The 16,998-nt window shown below is 55.0% G+C and overlaps 1 protein-coding gene across 1 annotated transcript; it reads right to left on the bottom strand.

The window, feature by feature from the left end:
- Positions 1–586: 586 nt before the first annotated feature.
- Positions 587–16,356, bottom strand: TNNT1 (troponin T1, slow skeletal type). Its single transcript, XM_031660381.1, has 12 exons — positions 16,269–16,356; positions 16,155–16,168; positions 15,830–15,853; positions 15,579–15,611; positions 14,720–14,741; positions 11,357–11,420; positions 10,710–10,826; positions 10,398–10,475; positions 7,217–7,330; positions 6,159–6,268; positions 2,452–2,611; positions 587–679 (listed from the first exon to the last, which is right to left on the bottom strand). The coding sequence occupies exons 1-12, from the start codon at positions 16,298–16,300 to the stop codon at positions 587–589; spliced, it is 861 nt and encodes a 286-aa protein (XP_031516241.1). The 5' UTR covers positions 16,301–16,356.
- Positions 16,357–16,998: the final 642 nt, after the last annotated feature.

Below are 16,998 nucleotides of genomic sequence, written 5' to 3' on the forward strand. Positions count from 1 at the left end.
CCGGGCGCAGTGGCGGGCGCCTGTAGTCCCAGCTACTCAGGAGGCTGAGGCAGGAGAATGGCGGGAACCCGGGAGGCAGCGGAGCTTGCAGTGAGCTGAGATCGCGCCACTGCACTCCAGCCTGGACAACAGAGCGAGACTCTGTCTCAAAAAAAAAAAAATTAATTAATTAAAAATAAAAATGCTGCTATGAAATTCATGTGCAAGCTTTTGTGTGGACAAAGGTTCTTGGTTCTCTCGGACATCCATCTAGGAGGGGAACGGCTGGGTCCTGTGGAAAGGCTTCACTTGTTGAGGAACCACCAGGTTGCTTGCAAAGCTGTTGCATTTTCCATTCCCACCAGCAGTGAGTGAAGGTTCAGTCTGACATACTCTAATGATTATTATTGATGACACTCTTTCAAGCAATGGCGTGTTGGTAATAAGAAGTCAATGAACCACGAGAGACCAGCCGCATATCAACAACAGTAACATCAGAGAACCCAGCAGGTGTCTGAGGGAAGCGTTTATTTCAAGCTACCGAAGGGACTAACACTCCCAGGCTTCCCGGGTGGGTAAGAGCAGGCCACTGTCCGGGGCGGCGTCCTCACTTCCAGCGGCCTCCAACGCGGCCCTTCCCTGCCCCCTTCCGGCTGTAGAAGAAGGAGGTGGTATCAGGAAGAAGGGGCCCCTCCAGCCTCTGAAATGGGCCCCAGGCCCTCAATTCAGGAAGCCCATCCCCCAAAATATTAGCCCTGTCTGCCCAGAGGAAGCCGTGTGCAAAACAGCTGTCATCTCTTTTGGGTTCTACGACTGGGGGCAGCAGCTGGTGTGAGGCCTCCTGACACGTGGTGCTGTTTGGGAGTGAGTGCAGGAGGTGTTCATGTGGGCAGTGAGCATGTTATGAGTCAGGGGCCAGCGTGAGGGAGAGAAGGTTGGAAATCTGGGCCTGGGTAGGTGCACATGCAGGAGGAGCTGGGGAGGTGAAAGAGAGACAGGAAACAGGAGAAGAGGAGAAGGGAGAGGGAGAGGAGGGAGGAAGGAAGACATCAGTCGAGAAACAGAAGAGATTCAGAGAAGACCTTCTGGGCGAGTGATGGCTCAAGCAATCAGCACTGGGAGGCGGCGGGTGGATCAGGTCGGGAGATGGAGCTATCTGGCTGTGGTGAAACCCGTCTCTACTAAAATACAAAAAAAAAAAAACAGCAGTGGCATGTCAGTCTTGGGAGGCTGAGGCGGAGAATAAGTGAACCAGGGGAGCTTACAGTGAGCGAGATCAGCCACTGCCTCCAACCTGGGAGACACAGTGAGACTCGTCTCAAAAAAAAAAAAAGAGAAGACCTTCTCGGCTGGATCGCGGTGGCTCCATGTAATCCCAGCACTGGGAGCCGAGGGTGAAGAGTAGGATCACGGAGTCAGGAGTTTGAGACCAGCCTGAGCAGCACGTGGAAGGTGAAACCCGTCTCTACTAAAAATGCAAAAAATTAGCCCCGGAGACGCGGTGGTAGCCTGTAATGTAGCTACTGGGAGGCTGAAACCCCGGTCGCTTGAACCCAGGGGAGGCAGAGGTTGCAGTGAGCTGAAGTCATGACTGCACTCTAGCCTGGGTGACAGAGAACTCTGTCTCAAAAAAAAAAAAAAAGAGAGAAGACCCTCTCAACCTCAGCACACGTGAACATTTGGGCCAGATCATTCTTTGCTGTATGGGGCCCTGTCTTGGGCATTGTAGGACGCTGAGCAGCATGCGGGTCTGCATTCTAGATGTCTGTGGCCCCTCTCGGTTAGGCAATGAAAATGCCCTCCCGGCGCCCAGTGTCCTCTGGGGAGTTGGCCCTCCCTCCCGTGCATTGGTTGGGAACATATGGAAAAGGGGCTGAGTGGCAGGACCCACCTGTCATCCCAGCACTTTGGGAGGCCAAGGTGGGCGGATCACCTGTGGTCAGGAGTTCGAGACCAGCCTGATCAACACGGGGAAACCCCGTCTCTACTAAACAAATACAAAAATTAGCGGGCGTGGTGGCGTGCCTGTAATCCCAGCTACTCAGGGAGGCTGGCAGAGGCAGAAGAGGAGTCACTTGAACCCAGGAGATGGAGGTTGCAGTGAGCTGAGATTACCATTGCACTCCAGCCTGCAGCAATGCCAAGACTCCCTCTCAAAAACTAAAAATAAGAAAGGAAAAAGACAAAGGGACTGAGACCCAGGATTCCAAGAGAAGAGAGAGGAAGACAGAGAAGGAAGAACAAAGAGAAAGGGGCAGAAACCCAGAGGCAGTGGGGGATGGAGCCCACAGAGGGAGGAAAGAGAGGCCTGAGAGTCCGCGGGAGGGGTGGGGCGAGAGCAAGGGCTCGAGACAGGATCACACTCACAACTTCACAGGCATGGCTGATGGTGATTTGTACCTTGCGTTGATCTGTGGAAGCAGAAAGCAGATGCTAGGACAGCCAGTGGGGACGTCGGGATGGGCCACCCACCCCTGCACAGAACTTGCTGGTCCCTCCCAGCCCAGCCCTACCCTTCCTCCCTGCAGAGCTGGGTCTCACCTCATATTTCTGCTGTTTCAGCTTAGCCATCAGGTCGAACTTCTCAGACTCCAGCTGGTGGATCCAGTTCGACAGCTCCTGGGCTTTCTCCCTGGTGGGGCAGGAGGGCTGTGATGGAGGCAGCCAGGCAGGCCAGGCCCTAGGCCCAGGGACGAGGCAGGCCCAGAGGGCTGGAGTACCAAAAGCCACAGCCAGAGACTGTGAGTTCAGCGTTATGGCCTGTATGTTAATATTGGAGACCAAGAGTTCTGATCTGTGCCATTTCTCCATATCCGAGGCTAGACTCTCGCATTTTCTAGGGGAGAGAAGGGTGTCACGGTTAAGAGACCAGACAGGTGGCCTGTCATCCAGCATTTGGGAGGCAGAGAGGGAGGGCAGACAGTTCAGCTTGAGGCCAGGAGTTCAAGACCAGCCTGGGCAACATAGAAGACCCTACTTCTGCTAAAAATAAAAAAAAATTAGCCAGGCATGGTGGCATTCCCCTGTGGTCCCGGCTATTTGGGAGGCTGAGGCGGAAGGAACCTGGGAGGTCAAAGCTGCAGTGAGCTGTGATTGCACCACTGTATTCCCGCCTGGGCAACAGATGCAAGAAGGAGAAAGGAGACAGGAAGTGGAGGGAGAGAGTGGGAGGGAGAGAAGAAAGGGAGAGGGAGGAGACGTTGATGGATGGATGCGTTGGTGGTTCGGCGAAAAACCATCGAAATCGCTTTGCCAGATCAAATGGATCGAATACTTTCTTCTAGAAATAGAATCTTGTGTGCCATAAGGCTGAGTTGAAAAACTACTCTTCCCAATCTCCCTTGCAGGTAGGGGTGGCTAATGCCTGGGACGAAACTAGGTCTGGTGGTGTGGGAGGCAGATCACCAGTGCCGAGGCAGAGACAAAGGGCACAGGCCATTCCAGTATATAATAAAATAAATAAAATAGGAATAGTTATACTAGATATAGATCATAGATGATTATATGAATATCATTAATCGTGCTGTAATTACTCTTTATTCCAATATTAATAATCCACTGCGGCTCTATAATCATAACCTAGGAAAAACCAGGCCATACAGAGATAGGAGCTGAGGGACATAGTGAAAGTGACCGGAGAGAACAAAAGTATGAGGCGCCTGTTGCCCGGGCAGAAAGGGCCACAGAGGAGCTCCTTGGTCTAGCAACACCAGCATCTGGGAAGATGCCGGTGACAAATGGACCGTGGTGCAGTGGTAGCATCGAGTGCGAAGGAAAAGCACACCCACGCTACTTAGCAGACAGGAAGAAATTCCCCTGTGTCCCAGGAGTTTAGAGAACCCCCACCTCTGCAGTGGTTATCCGGAGGCCCTAACCGTCTCCTGTGATGCTGCAGTGCAGCTGGTGGTCCGGGCTCCTAGTCGCCTTCATGTTCCATCCACCTGGCTCTGCCTTCACAGCTAGCAGTAGCAAAATTAGTGAAAGTACTAAGAAACCTGTGTTGATATGAAGGAAATAGGCTGTGTCCCTTCTCTCTCTGTCTCTCCTCCTCGGCTGCCAAACGGGAGGCCCCCTGCACAGTGGACGTGACTCACGTGACCTTGTCAATCTGGAGATGGCTCTCACACTCCTCTCTGCCTTGTGTATAAATAAATAACAGTAGCAGCCTGGCATTCGAGACTACTGGTCTCCCGCGTCTTGGTGGTAGTGAGGGCCCAACTGTCTTTTCTTTGTCTTGTGCTTTATTTCTGTCTCTCGTCTCTGCATGGAAAATCCCACCGACCGCAATGGGGGCTGGACCCTACAGGTAGGGCTTCCAAAAAAGACTCTGTGGTTCTTCTCTTACATCTTCTTTCTGCTGCTTGGATCATAAATGTGATGGCTGGAGCTCTAGCAGCCATATTGGACTATGAGTGATTTTGAGGATGGAACTATTGGGCTAAAAGTAGTGAGTGAGAAGAAAAAAATAGGAGTCTGGGTGTCTGATTTTGTAGAATTGCCAAACCAGCCCTGGACTAAAACCTACTCCTTCCTTTCCTTCCTTTCCTTCCCACCCTCCCTCTTTCCTTTTCTTTCTTTCTTATAGGGTCTCACTTTGTCACCCAGGCTGGAGTGCAGTGACATGATCTGGCCTTGCTGCAGCCTCGACCTCTGAGCTCTGAAGTCCTCCCACCTCAGCCTTTTTTTTTTTTTTTTTAAAGACAGTCTTGCTCTTGTCGCCCAGGCTGGAGTGCAGTGGTACGATCTCAGCTCACTGCAACCTTCGCCTCCCAGGTTCAAGCAATTCTCCTGCTTCAGCCTCCAGAGTAGCTGGGATTACAGGCGCCCACCACCATTCCCAGCTAATTTTTGTATTTTTAGTAGAGATGGGATTTCATCATACTGGTCAGGCTGGTCTCGGGCATCGAACACCTTCGCCACTTCCCAAAGTGCTAAGGATTGGCGATGGCTCAACAATGCTTACATGCATCATGTGCACGGGAGGCCCACGTCCCTTGAAGGACTTTCAGGGGTATGCGGTGCCACATCTTTTCCATCACACTCAGTGTCCTCATACAATAGTTTAGAGGCAAGGTGGAAGTATTATTTACACCATGGATTAGGTACGTGCTAAATCTAGACGTTTTGCCCCCTGGAGAGCAGCTGTTAAACATTTACCATCAAGCCACATTACAGCACAGTAGCAAAGAGTATGGACTATTGCACCAGACTGCCTGGGTTCAAATCCCAGCTCTTCCACTTGCTAGCTGGGCAACCCTGGAAGGGTTACCTAACCTCTCTGTGCCTCAGGCTTCCTCCTAACACAAAGGATAATAATCTACCTCTCACAGGGTGTAAACCCTCCATAGGAAGCTTCTGCTGTATTGTTGTTTAGGATTGGGTCTACCGGCGGTGGCGGTGATCAGTTGAAATTAAATCATAAAAGCCAGTGGCAAATATCCTATTCAATTCATTGCAGGTGTCTCAAGCCTGTAGTATTATTTCTACTTTGCCCTTTCGGCTTGAGGGTGGTCATCTTGGGCATCCTTATTCTTGCCAGTGATGAGGTAGAGGCCTAGAAAGTCGAATAGCGTGCTTGTGAGGGCGGGCTGGCACTGAGCCTGAAGGGCTTTCGGCGCAGCACCAAACCCGATCCTCGCTACCCTGCGGTGGGTTGAAGTTTCTGAGCCACAGCCCAGGCCAGAGAACACGGAGATGCAGGGGGGCTCCTGAAGCAAGCCTCCGTCAGCCTGCCGTCCTGTGGTTTATCTTATCATGAGAGGCAGGCGGTCCTGGCTGTAGAGGCGAGGGACGCAGCTGGAACATTCTCACCCGCATTCCTAGCTTGAATTTAGGTGAAAGGCACAGCCCATCCTGAGCTCCAGGGCACATCACAGAGTTAACAAAATCTCCTAAACTGGGCGGGAGGGAAGTCATCTTGTCCGGCTTCCCCGGTAACACCTGTCAGATGCTACAGGCCACGGCAGCCACGAAAAGTGGGTTCTCTATCAGTGACACGTTTCACAGAGAAGGCAGCAGAGGCCCAGAGAGGGGAAGCCACTTGCCCAAAGTCACACAGCACCAGAGCTGAGACCCGGGGTCCCTGCCCACCCAGATGTGGGTGTGAGTGGGTGTGAGCTCCTTTATCCCCCTGTCTCACACCCAGGCCCTTGCAGCCCCGAGCCCCCCACAGCACCTACCGGAGCTGTTCCTCCCCCATGTAGTCAATGTCCAGAGGCTTCTTGCGCTCAGACAGGATGCGCAGCTTCATCTCCCGCCCTGTCTGCCGCTTACCACGCTTCTGTTCTGCCTGAGGGTTGGGGGTACTGTGTCAGCAAGTCACATCCCACAGAGCCACCCCATGTCAGGACCCACAGGTCAGATCCAGACCACGTCCATAGTGGAACCCACAGGTCTGCACCCCAGGCCCTTCTCCTTCACACCCAGGAGTCTAGGCCCAGCCTCTCCTCCCTCAGACGCACAGCCCCTCCTCTCAGACGGAATTCAAGCCCCAGACCCTCTCCCATTAGGGAACAGTCTGGCCCCCAGCCCCCCTCCTCCCCTCAGGCCCGGGGTCAGGCCAGCCCTCCCTCAGGCCGAGAGTCAGGCCCCTCCTCAGACCAGAGTCCCAGGCCCCAGCCCCTCCTCCCTCAGACCCGGGGTCCAGGCCCCAGCCCCTCCCTCAGACCCCGGGGGTCCCGGGCCAGCCCACTCCTCCCTCTCAAGACCCGGGTCCAGGCCCCAGCCCCTCCCTCAGACCCCGGTCAGGCCCCAGCCCCTCCTCCCTCAGACCCGGGGGTCCAGGCCCCCAGCCCCTCCTCCCTCAGGCCCGGGGGTCAGGCCCCAGCCCCCTCCTCACTCCCTCAGACCCGGGTCCCTTGGGCTAGCCCTCCTCTCAGGCCCGGGGGTCCAGGCCCAGCCTCTCCCTCAGGCCCGGGGTCCAGGCCAGCCCCTCTCCACGGGCCCAGGAGTCAGCCAGCCCCTCCTCCCTCAGACCCGGGGTCAGGCCCCGGCCCCTCTCCCTCAGGCCGGGGTCCAGGCCCTCACCCTCAGGCCCGGGGTCAGGCCCAACCCTCTCCCTCCAGGCCCGGGTCAGGCCCTGTCCCTCCTCCCTCGGGCCCGGGTGGGCCCCCCGGCCCCTCCTCCCTCAGACCCAGGAGTCCAGGCCCCAGACCCTCCTCCATTAGGAACCAGAAGTCTGGCCCCAAGCCTCTCCCGCCTCAGAACTTAGACCTCAGGCTCCTGCAGGCTGACTCACCTTGACCAGGTAGCCGCCGAAATGGGCCCCCATGTTGGACAGCACCTTCTTTTTCTTGGCATCATCCTCTGCCCGCTTCTTGGCCTCTTCCTCTTCCTTCCTCATCTTCTCCTCCTGTGGGAAGGAAGGGGTTAACCTCATGGCTGCCCCTCTAGGCCTGAGGGAGGAGGGCCCTGGGATGGGAAGGACGGGGGCTCTGTTCTGTGCTAAGTGGAGCTGGAGCACAGGGATCAGCAGGCCGGGGGACATCAGAACCAGCAGAGACACAGGTGTCTCCTCCCGGCCCGGCCAGGTCTCCCCCTGCGATCACCTGTAAGTTCCTTCCCCTCTCTGGGTTTTTTTTTTTTTTGAGACGGAGTCTCGCTCTGTCGCCCAGGCTGGAGTGCAGTGGTTGGATCTCGGCTCACTGCAACCTCCGCCTCCCAGGTTCAAGTGATTCTCCTGCCTCAGCCTCCCGAGTAGCTGGGACTACAGGCACACACCAACACGTCCCGCTAATTTTTGTCTTTTTAGTAGAGATTGGGTTTCACCATGTTGGCCAGGCCGGTCTCAAACTCCTGACCTCAAGTGATCTGCACACCTCAGCCTCCCAGAGTGCTGGGATTGCAAACGTGAGCCACCACGCCCGGCCCCCTTCCTGGGTCTTAATATCCCCCCGAAAAAAATGGAAATGAAGGAGAAGGAGAAGGAGAAATGCCTGCTTTTTCTGCATGCCTCCAACCTGAAACAGCCAATAGTGAACTTTGCTATGTGACCTCACTCCAGATGCTCAGCCAGTCTGGGCCGCAGTTGCCCTTAGTCTCAGGAGATGAGAATGTCTGTTTTAAGGGGGTCAAGGAAGGTAACTGGTGATAAGGCCAAGGACTGGGGAGATTAAAGAGGCTGATGGCTTCAAGCCTGAGGAAGGGGTTCTAGAATATTTAGTAAAGGAATTACAACATTTGAGAAACTCTTCATTGCATGTTCCAGAAATAGTGGCTTGTCCAGGCTGAGCCCCCTCTCCTTATGGTGGACATGAGGCTTTTTGTACACCCAGTACTCCGTACCTGAATTAGTTTCCTTTCTTTTTTTGAGATGGAGTTTCCCTTTGTCACTCAGGCTGGAGTGCAGTGGTGCAATCTCTGAGCTGCTCACTGCAAACCCCACCTCCTGGGTTCAAGTGATTCTCCTGCCTCAGTCTCCCAAGTAACTGGGATTACAGACATGTGCCACCATGACCAGCTAATTTTTGTATTTTTAGTAGACAGGGTTTCACCATGTTGCCTAGGCTGGTCGCGAACTACTGGCCTCAAGTGATCCACTTGTCTTCCAAAGCGCTGGGATTACAGGTGTGAGCCACCGTGCCCCAGCTTAGTTTCCTATCACTGCTATAATTTGCAAACTTAGTGGCAGAAAAACAATGCAAGCTTGTTATCTTACAGTTCTGCGGATCAGACATCTGAAATTGGTCCCACTGGGCTGAAATCAAGAACCAATTTTCTCTGGAGGTTCTAGGGGAGAATTCATTCCCTTCCCTTTTCCAGCTGCTGCCTGCACGTCTGGGCCCATGGACCTACCTCCATCTTCAGAGGCAGCCATGTAGCATCTTCAAATCTCTCAGTATGACCCTCTGGCCTTCCTCTTATAAGGACCCTTGTGATGACCTTGCCCCTCGCCACAAATATTCCAGGACAACCGTCCCATCTCAAGACCCTTAACTTAATCACATCTGCAAACTCCCCTTCTTGTCTGGGTGACGGGCAGGTGGCTTGTGCCTGTAATCCCAGCTACCTGGCAGGCTGAGGCAGGAGGATCACGTGAGCCCAGGAATTTGGGAACAACGTGGGCAACACAGAAAGACCCTATCTCAGAATATGTGTATGTATTGGCCAGGCACGGTGGCTCATGCTATCAGCACTTTGGGGCCAGGGGGTGAGATCACCTAAGGTCAGGTTCGAGGGTCAGCCTGACCATGAAAATCCTTTCTACAAAAATAAAATTAGCCGAGGCAGGATGGTTGGTGCCTGTAATCCCAACTCAGAGTCAAGTGAGTCTTGCTGAACCAGAAGGCGGGGTTGTGAAGTGTGGGCAAGGATCCGTCACTGTACTCTAGCCTGGGCAAGAGCAAGATTGTCTCAAAAAAAAAAAAGGGAAAAAGAAAATGGAGAGAATCAGGCTGGGCGACTCATTACCTATCAACACTTTGGGAGAGGGCTGAGGCAGTGGATTGCTGACTTGAGTTGAGGCCAAGCAACCTGGACAACATGGCAAAATGCTGTGTCTACAAAAGATTAAAATAAATAAATAAATAAATAAATATCCGGGTAGAGTGGCACATGTCCATAGTCCCAGCGATTCTGGAGGCTGAGGTGGGAATATCGTTTGAGCCCGGGAGGTCCTAGTTGTAGTGAGCTAGGATCACGCCACTGCACTTCAGCCTGGGTGACAGAGCAAGACCCTGCCTCCAAATAAATACATAGATAATAATAATAGGCCAGGTGTGGTGGCTCATGCCTGTAATACCAGCACTTTGGGAGGCTGAGGCAGGCAGATCACCTGAGGTCGGGAGTTCGAAACCAGCCTGACCAACATGGAGAAACCCCGTCTCTACTAAAAATACAAAATTAGCCAGGTGTGGTGGCGCAGGTCTGTAATCCCAGCTACTCAGGAGGCTGAGGCAAGAGAATTGCTTGAACCTGGGAGGTGGAGGTTGCAGTGAGCCGAGATCGTGCCATTGCACCCAGTCACTCTGGGTGACGAGAGTGAAACTCTGTCTCAAAAATAATAAAATAATAATAATAATAATAATAATAATAATAATAATAGGCCGGGCGCGGTGGCTCACGCCTGTAATCCCAGCACTTCGGAAGGCTGAGGCAGGTGGATCACGAGGCCAGGAGATCGAGACCATCCTGGCCAACATGGTGAAACTCTGTCTCTACTAAAAATACAAAAATTAGCTGGGCGTGATGGGGAGCACCTGTAGTCCCAGCTACTCGGGAGGATGAGGCAGGAGAATTGCTTGAACCTGGGAGGCGGAGGCTGAAGTGAACTGAGATCACACCACTGCACTCCAGCCGGGGAGACAGAGCTAGACTCAGTTCCAAATAATAATAATAGTAATAATAATAACAACAACAACAAAATGGGCATCTGGCTGAAGAAGTAACATTTGGACTCCCAGGGCAGGGCAGGCACCCACCGCCAGCTTAGCCTGACGTTCGCGTTCCTTCTCAGTTCTGAAGCGCTGTTGCTCGGCTCTCTCCGACCGGCGCCGCTCCTGGGGAACGGAGAAGAATAAAGGGGTGCAGGGACGTACCCCCAGTCATCCCTCCCCAGAGTAGGCGAAGAGTGGAGATAAACAGGCTGGAGTGTGGCCACCGACTTGGGTGAATTCCCGAAAGCCTCAGGCTCAGCTCTGTACTAGAAGGAAAACCATTATCTGCATCTCCCAAGATGCAAGGGATCCACGTGGAGAGAGGAAGACTGGGGGGCACCCGGACTCTCGGCTCACAATGCGCTCTTTCAAGGCAATCAGCTCCTCTTCCTCCTTCTTCCGCTGCTCAAAATGCACGTCGATGAGCGTCTGCAGCTCCAGCAGGTCTTTCTCCATGCGCTTGCGGTGGATGTCCTGCAGGACACACGGGGAGCCCGTCCTGGGAGACCCTGGAGAGGGCAGCGGCCTCCCAGCGCCTCCCCCATGCAGGACGGTGAACTGGGCCGTTTCCGAGGTGGTGTCCAGCAGGTGGCAGCAATGCCTCGTGTTTGACACTAATCAGCTCTTGCAAAGACAGAGCTGCCCAAAGACGGGAGAGGGGAGTGGGGAGTGGGGACCTTTTCTCCCAGGCTGCAGTGAAATGGCGCAATCTCGGCTCACCGCAACTTCCGCCTCCCGGGTTCAAGCGATTTTCCTGCCTCAGCCTCCCGAGTAGCTGGGATTACAGATGCCCGCCACCTACGCCCAGCTAATTTTTGTATTTGTAGTAGAGACGGGGTTTCACCATATTGAGCAGGCTGGTCTCGAACTCCTGACCTCAATCTCCCAAAGTGCTGGGATTACAGGCGTGAGCCATCGCGCCTGGCCCGGCGCCTTTTCATGATTGAAACAAAAGCCCCTTGAAGACTAGCAACTGTGCCTGGGGAGGGGTCTCTGACACTTACATCGAAGTCAACACGCTCCCCTTCTGGGATCTTTGGTGGGATCAAAGGAGGCACCACGGGGCGGCTGAGTGGACAGAAACAGAGAGACCATGAGTGGCCCGACCTCCCTGAGCCACCTCCCACCTCCGGGATGCGCTGCCTGGTGAGGTAGCCGCCAGCCCCCTGAACGTGTCAGTGAAACACACAGAATCATGTTTTATGCTGATTACATGTTGAAATGATAAAAATTTATGTAACAGATTTTTAGAACTGTGCTATGAAAATTAAATTTTCCTATGTTGTTGTTGTACTTTAAAAATATGCCTAGTAAGTTTTTTTTTTTTTTTTTTTTTAAATTTTTGAGACAGAGTCTTGCTCTGTCTCCCAGGCTGGAGTGCAATGGTGCCATCTCGGCCCACCACAACCTCCGCCTCCCAGGTTCAAGCAATTCTCCTGCCTCAGCTTCACGAGTAGCTGGGATTACAGGCGCCTGCCACACCTGGGTAATTTTTGTATTTTTAGTAGAGATGGGGTTTCACCATGCTGGCCAGGCTGGTCTTGAACTCCTGACCTCAGGCGATCTGCCTGTCTCAGGCTCCCAATGTGCTGGGATTACAGGCGTGAGCCCCCGTGCCCAGCCATTTTTAAATTTTTTGTAGAGATGGTGTTTCACAGGCCGGGCGCGGTGGCTCATGCCTGTAATCCTAGCACTTTGGGAAGCCAAGGCGGGTGAATCACTTGAGATCAGGAGTTCAAAACCAGTGTGGCCATCATGGTGAAACCCCATCTCTATTAAAAAAAAAAAAATTAGCTGGGCATAGTGGTGCATGCCTGTAATCCCTGCTACTTGGGAGGCTGAGGCAGGAGAATCGCTTGAACCCAGGAGGTGGAGGTTGCAGTGAGCCGACATCATGCCACCGCACTCCAGCCTGGGTGACAGAGGGAGAGTCCATCTCAAAAAAAAAAAAAAAAAAATACATAGATAGATAGATGGCGCTTCACTATGTTGTCCAGGGTGGTCTTGAACTTCTGAGCTCAAGTGATCCTCCCGCCTCAGCCTCCCAGAGTGCTGGGACTACAGGCGTGAGCCACCGCGCCCGGCCTTTAGTAAGAAATTGTAAGTGATGTGTGTGTCTTGCCATCTATTCTATTGGGTGGTGCTGCTCTGAAGTTCAGCCCTCAGCCTGCTCTGATTTCCTGCCACTTCCTTGGAATTCTCTTTTCTGGGTTTCTGAGACAACCAAGAGCGATTCCAGGATGAAGGGGACAGGACTTAGGGGTTGCTGGGCAAGGGGAGGGAGGAGGTGAGGACAATCCCCAGCGGTCTCTGGGCCAGGCAGCCAAGTGCACAGTGGGGCTACCATCTCCATCTTGGAAAAGTTGATGAGCTCCTTCGGGGCGTCATGTGTGGGAAGACAATACAGCTCACCATATTTTACAGGAATAAATACTGGCTTGCCTCCCACCCCCGGGGCTGTTCCATCCCTGTCTCCTGGCCCCCCACACCCCCGTGAGCTGCCAGGGAGCCTCCCTTTTCCCTTTTCTCATCATCAATGCCGTTCACTCCAATGACTTCTGGTATCGTCAACTGCTGAGGACTCGCCAAGTGTCTCTGGTCCAGACTCTCTCCTAAGCCCCAGACTCAAGTTAGCAGGTATCTCCTGAACTTTTCCCACCTTCCCACACACGACATCCTGATGGAGCTCACCATCTTCTCTGAGAAGGAGATGGCAGCCCCACTGTCCACTCTGTTCCCCAGCCCAAGAGACCCTTAGGGGTTGCCCCCATTGCTTCCCTCCCCTTGCCCCAACAATCCCCAAATCCTGTTCCTTTGCCTTGGAATCCCTGTCAGTCCATTCCCCCCCTCCTTTTTTTTTTTTTTTTTTTTTAATTTTTTAGATGGAGTTTCACTCTTGTCGCCCAGGCTGGAGTGCAATGGCACGATCTTGGCTCACTGCAACCTCCGCCTCCCGGTTCAAGCGATTCTCCTGCCTCAGCCTCCCAAATAGCTGGGATTACAGGTGCCCACCACAATACCTGGCTAATGTTTTTGTATTTTTAGTAGAGACAAGGTTTCACCATGTTGGCCACACTGGTCTCAAACTCCTGACCCCAGGTAATCTGCCCCCCTCAGCCTCTCAAAGTGCTGGAATTATAGGCATGAGCCACTGCGCCCAGCCCCATTCCCCTATTTTTATTTATGTTTTAGAGACAGTCTTGCTCTGTTGCCCAGGCTGGAATACCGTGGTGCAATCACAGGTCACTGCAGCCTCCAAATCCTGGGCTCAAACAATCCTCCTTCCCCAGCCTCCTGAGTCGCTGGAATCACAGGTGTGTGCCACTGTGCCTGACTAATTTTTAAAAATTTTTTGTAGGGATGCGGGGGATTTCATTTTGTTACTTAGGCTGGTCTTGAACTCCTATCCTCAAGCGGTCCTCCCACCTGTCACTATGCAGGCAGGGGGCACAGTGTGTGCAAAGGCTTGAGGTATAAAAGCACGGCGTGGCTAGAGAACCATGAAATACTGTGTGTCTGTCAGTGGGGAAGGGAGATGCTGGAGAGCTCGGCTGGAGCCAGATGGGGAAGGCTTTGAATGCAGGCTAGTTGCTTTGACTTGTCTTAAGGGTAGTGGGGAGTTGAGGAAAGATTCTGAGCAGAGGAGGGGCGGGGTTAGCGCTGGTGTTAAAGGTCTCTCTGGAATCATGGAGGAGGATGAGCCACAAGCTGGAGGCAGGGAGGCCAGAGAGGAGGCTGGGGTGATGGTAAAGGCGTGAGGGGAAGAGGGACCATTGGGTGGAAAGAAGGAAACAGACTGGCTGGCCATGGTGGCTTGTGCCTGTAATCCCAGCACTCTGGGAGGCCGAGGTGGGAGAATTGCTTGAGGATAGGAGTTCGAGACCAGCCTGAGCAACATAGCAAGACCTCAGCTCTACAAAAAGGAAAAAAAAAAAAAAAAATAGCCAGGTGTGGTGGCAATGCCTGTGGTCCCAGCTACTCGGGAGGCTGAGATGGGAGGATTGCTTGAAGCCATGATGTCCAGGCAGTGAGCCAGGATTGGGTCACTGCAATCCAGTCTGGGTAATAGAATGGAGACTATGACGATGATGAAGGAGGAGAAGACGAAGGGGAAGGGGAAAGGGAAAAAGAGGAAGAGGAGGAGGAGGCGGAAGGAGGGAGAGGAGGTGAAGGGAGGAGGGAGAGGGGAAGGGGTAGGAGGGGGAGGGAGGAGGGGGAGGAAGAAGGAGCAGAAGGAGGTGGAGAAATGTTGACTGCTGTTTCAATTTCCTCCCTCCATCTCTGCCTTTCTCACACCCTATCTCTGGGGATAGAGGGAATATTTAGGAAGATGTATGGTTGGGGCCCCCCACCCTGTAGGGTCTCACCTTGGTTTGGGGCGCTCCTCTTCTGTTCGTGGTGGGGGATACAAAGAGATAATTAGCAAGAGTTTAGAGGAGAGGGACTAGGCCTGACACACCCTGGGGAGGGACCCCCCAAGCCTCGGCCCCCAGGAGCCCAGGGAAGGACTCTGGAGTCCAGTTCCAGAGGAGGGGCATGGGAAGAAGAAAAGAGGGAAGGAAAGTCAGGGAGGCTGGAAAGGAGGAAGAGGGTCACACGCATCAGATATACATTCAGAACTGGTGTGGGGACCCCCCACCGCCGCTGTCTGCATTCCCAGGAGTGCAAACCCCCAGACCCTTCTCTATTTATATGCCCAGAGCACCTGCCCTCCTCCATTAAGACCCAGCAGTGCGGGGAGGGTCAACCTCTGTCTTTATTCAGTGACCCCAGAGCTCTCTCCCCAGCTGGCCCTCCACCCCCACCTTGGAGACCCTGACTCCCAGGGCTAGCCTCCTCTGCAATCCTAAATTCCAAGCCCCAACCTTTGAATGTATATGGGGGAGAAAATAACAGACAAGGTTGGAGGCGAAGATGAGGGTGACGGGGTGGTGCTTCTCCGCAAACATCCAACCCTTCTATAAAGATTCCTCCAGACTGGGGTAGAAGGCTTGGGTGTCGGTCCCTTTAAGAAGGAAGGGAACGGGTTAAAGCCACGGCAGGGCCATTTCCCTTCCCGGCCCCGAGAGGGCGCAGGAGCTCTCAGAGGCTTAAAGGACCGGGCCTGGGGGCGGGTTATGGGGGCGGAGGGAGGGAAGGGTGGTCGTGGAGGTTGGAGCCCGAGGATATCGGGGGTCCCCCCGGGCCCCCGACATCGGTCTCGGGAAGCGAAGCAGCCGCGGTTACCTGGCTCTGCCACCGGCTCCGGCTCTTCGGGGGCTGGGGAGGGGCGGGAGGAGCAGCGAGGGTGTGGGGAGCGAGGGGGGAGCGGCCACGCCCGGGGGGGGGGGGGGGAGAGAGGGAGAGACGGGAGAGGCTGTTAGAGGACCTGGAGCCGAGGCCGTCGGGAGCCCCGTCCCGCCCCCTCCTCCCGGGCCCAGCGTCGCCGCCCCCAGACCCCGCCCCCAGCTCCAGACCTGCGGAGTCCAGGACCTCACCTTCCTCCTCCTCCGCAGCCTCCTCTGGAGATGGGGGCACAGAAGAGAGGGCGTTAGGAGCTCGGGCAGGGGTGGGGGGAGTGGCCAGAGACCAGGGTTCCAGCCTCTGCTGGACCGGGGGTCCCTCTGGCCTCGGCTGCGATGGGCATGTGCCCCCTGGCGGTGCAGGGATGGCACGGGGAGACGCTCCAGACCCGGAGAGGGCGGGCGAGGGCCCGAGGGCTGAGCTGCCCCTTCCCCGCCAGGGTGCCACAAGCCTCGCCTCCCGTCCCAAGACTTCCTGGGGGTGTCTCCATCCCATGGGGCCGGCCCACTCCCTACTCACCTTCTGGCTGCTCCCTGCGGACGGGTGGGGGAAAGAGGGAGGGGAGAGTTAGATCTGGGGTGGGAGAGCCTCTCCACCATTGCACGCCCCAACCCCTCCCAGTGCGGCACTCACTCCTCATATTCCTGCTCCTCGGTGTCCGACATCCCTGGTTTGGCCCTAAGAAACAGAGAAAGAGCCCAGTAGGGGTGGGGGCCCCAAGGAGAGGCGACCTGGGCCTCCTGGGTGTGAGGGAGGAGGGGCTGGGGTCTGGATTCCTAGGTCGGGTGGAGGAGGCGGCAGCCTGGACTCCTGGGTCTGGACTCCTGGGTCTGAGGGAGGATAGGAGGCCCGAGGGGGTGTTGGAGGAGGCCGGGTGGACTCTCTGGGTCTGAGAGCAGGAGGAGCGGGGCCTGGACTCCTGTAAGGTCTGAAGGAGGAGCTGGGGCCTGGACTCGGGTCTGAGGCAGGAGGGCAGGGCCCTGTCCTGGGTCTGTGAAAGGAGGAGCCTGGACTCCTGGAGTCTGTGAAGGCAGGAGGAGGGACTGGGAGACCTGGAACTGCCTGGGTCTCTGAGGGAGGAGGGATGGAGAGCCTGGACTCCTGGATCTGAGTAGGAGGGCCAGGGCTGGACTCTGGGTCTGGGGAGAGGAGGGGCTGGGGCCTGTGGAGTCAAGGGAGGAGGGAGGCTGGACGCTGGAGGTGAGGAGGAGGGACTGAGGGGGTCTGGACTACAGGTCTGAGGGAGGAGGGGCTGGGGTGGACTCCTGGAAGAGTCTGAGGGAGGGGGGAGGACTGGGGAGGTCTGGACTGAGTCTGTGAGGGGAGGGGCGGGGGTCTGGACTCCTGGGTCTGTGAGGGGAGG

The sequence above is a fragment of the Papio anubis genome, chromosome 20 (genome assembly GCF_008728515.1).
Source record: "Papio anubis isolate 15944 chromosome 20, Panubis1.0, whole genome shotgun sequence".
Taxonomy (NCBI): Eukaryota; Metazoa; Chordata; class Mammalia; order Primates; family Cercopithecidae; genus Papio; species Papio anubis.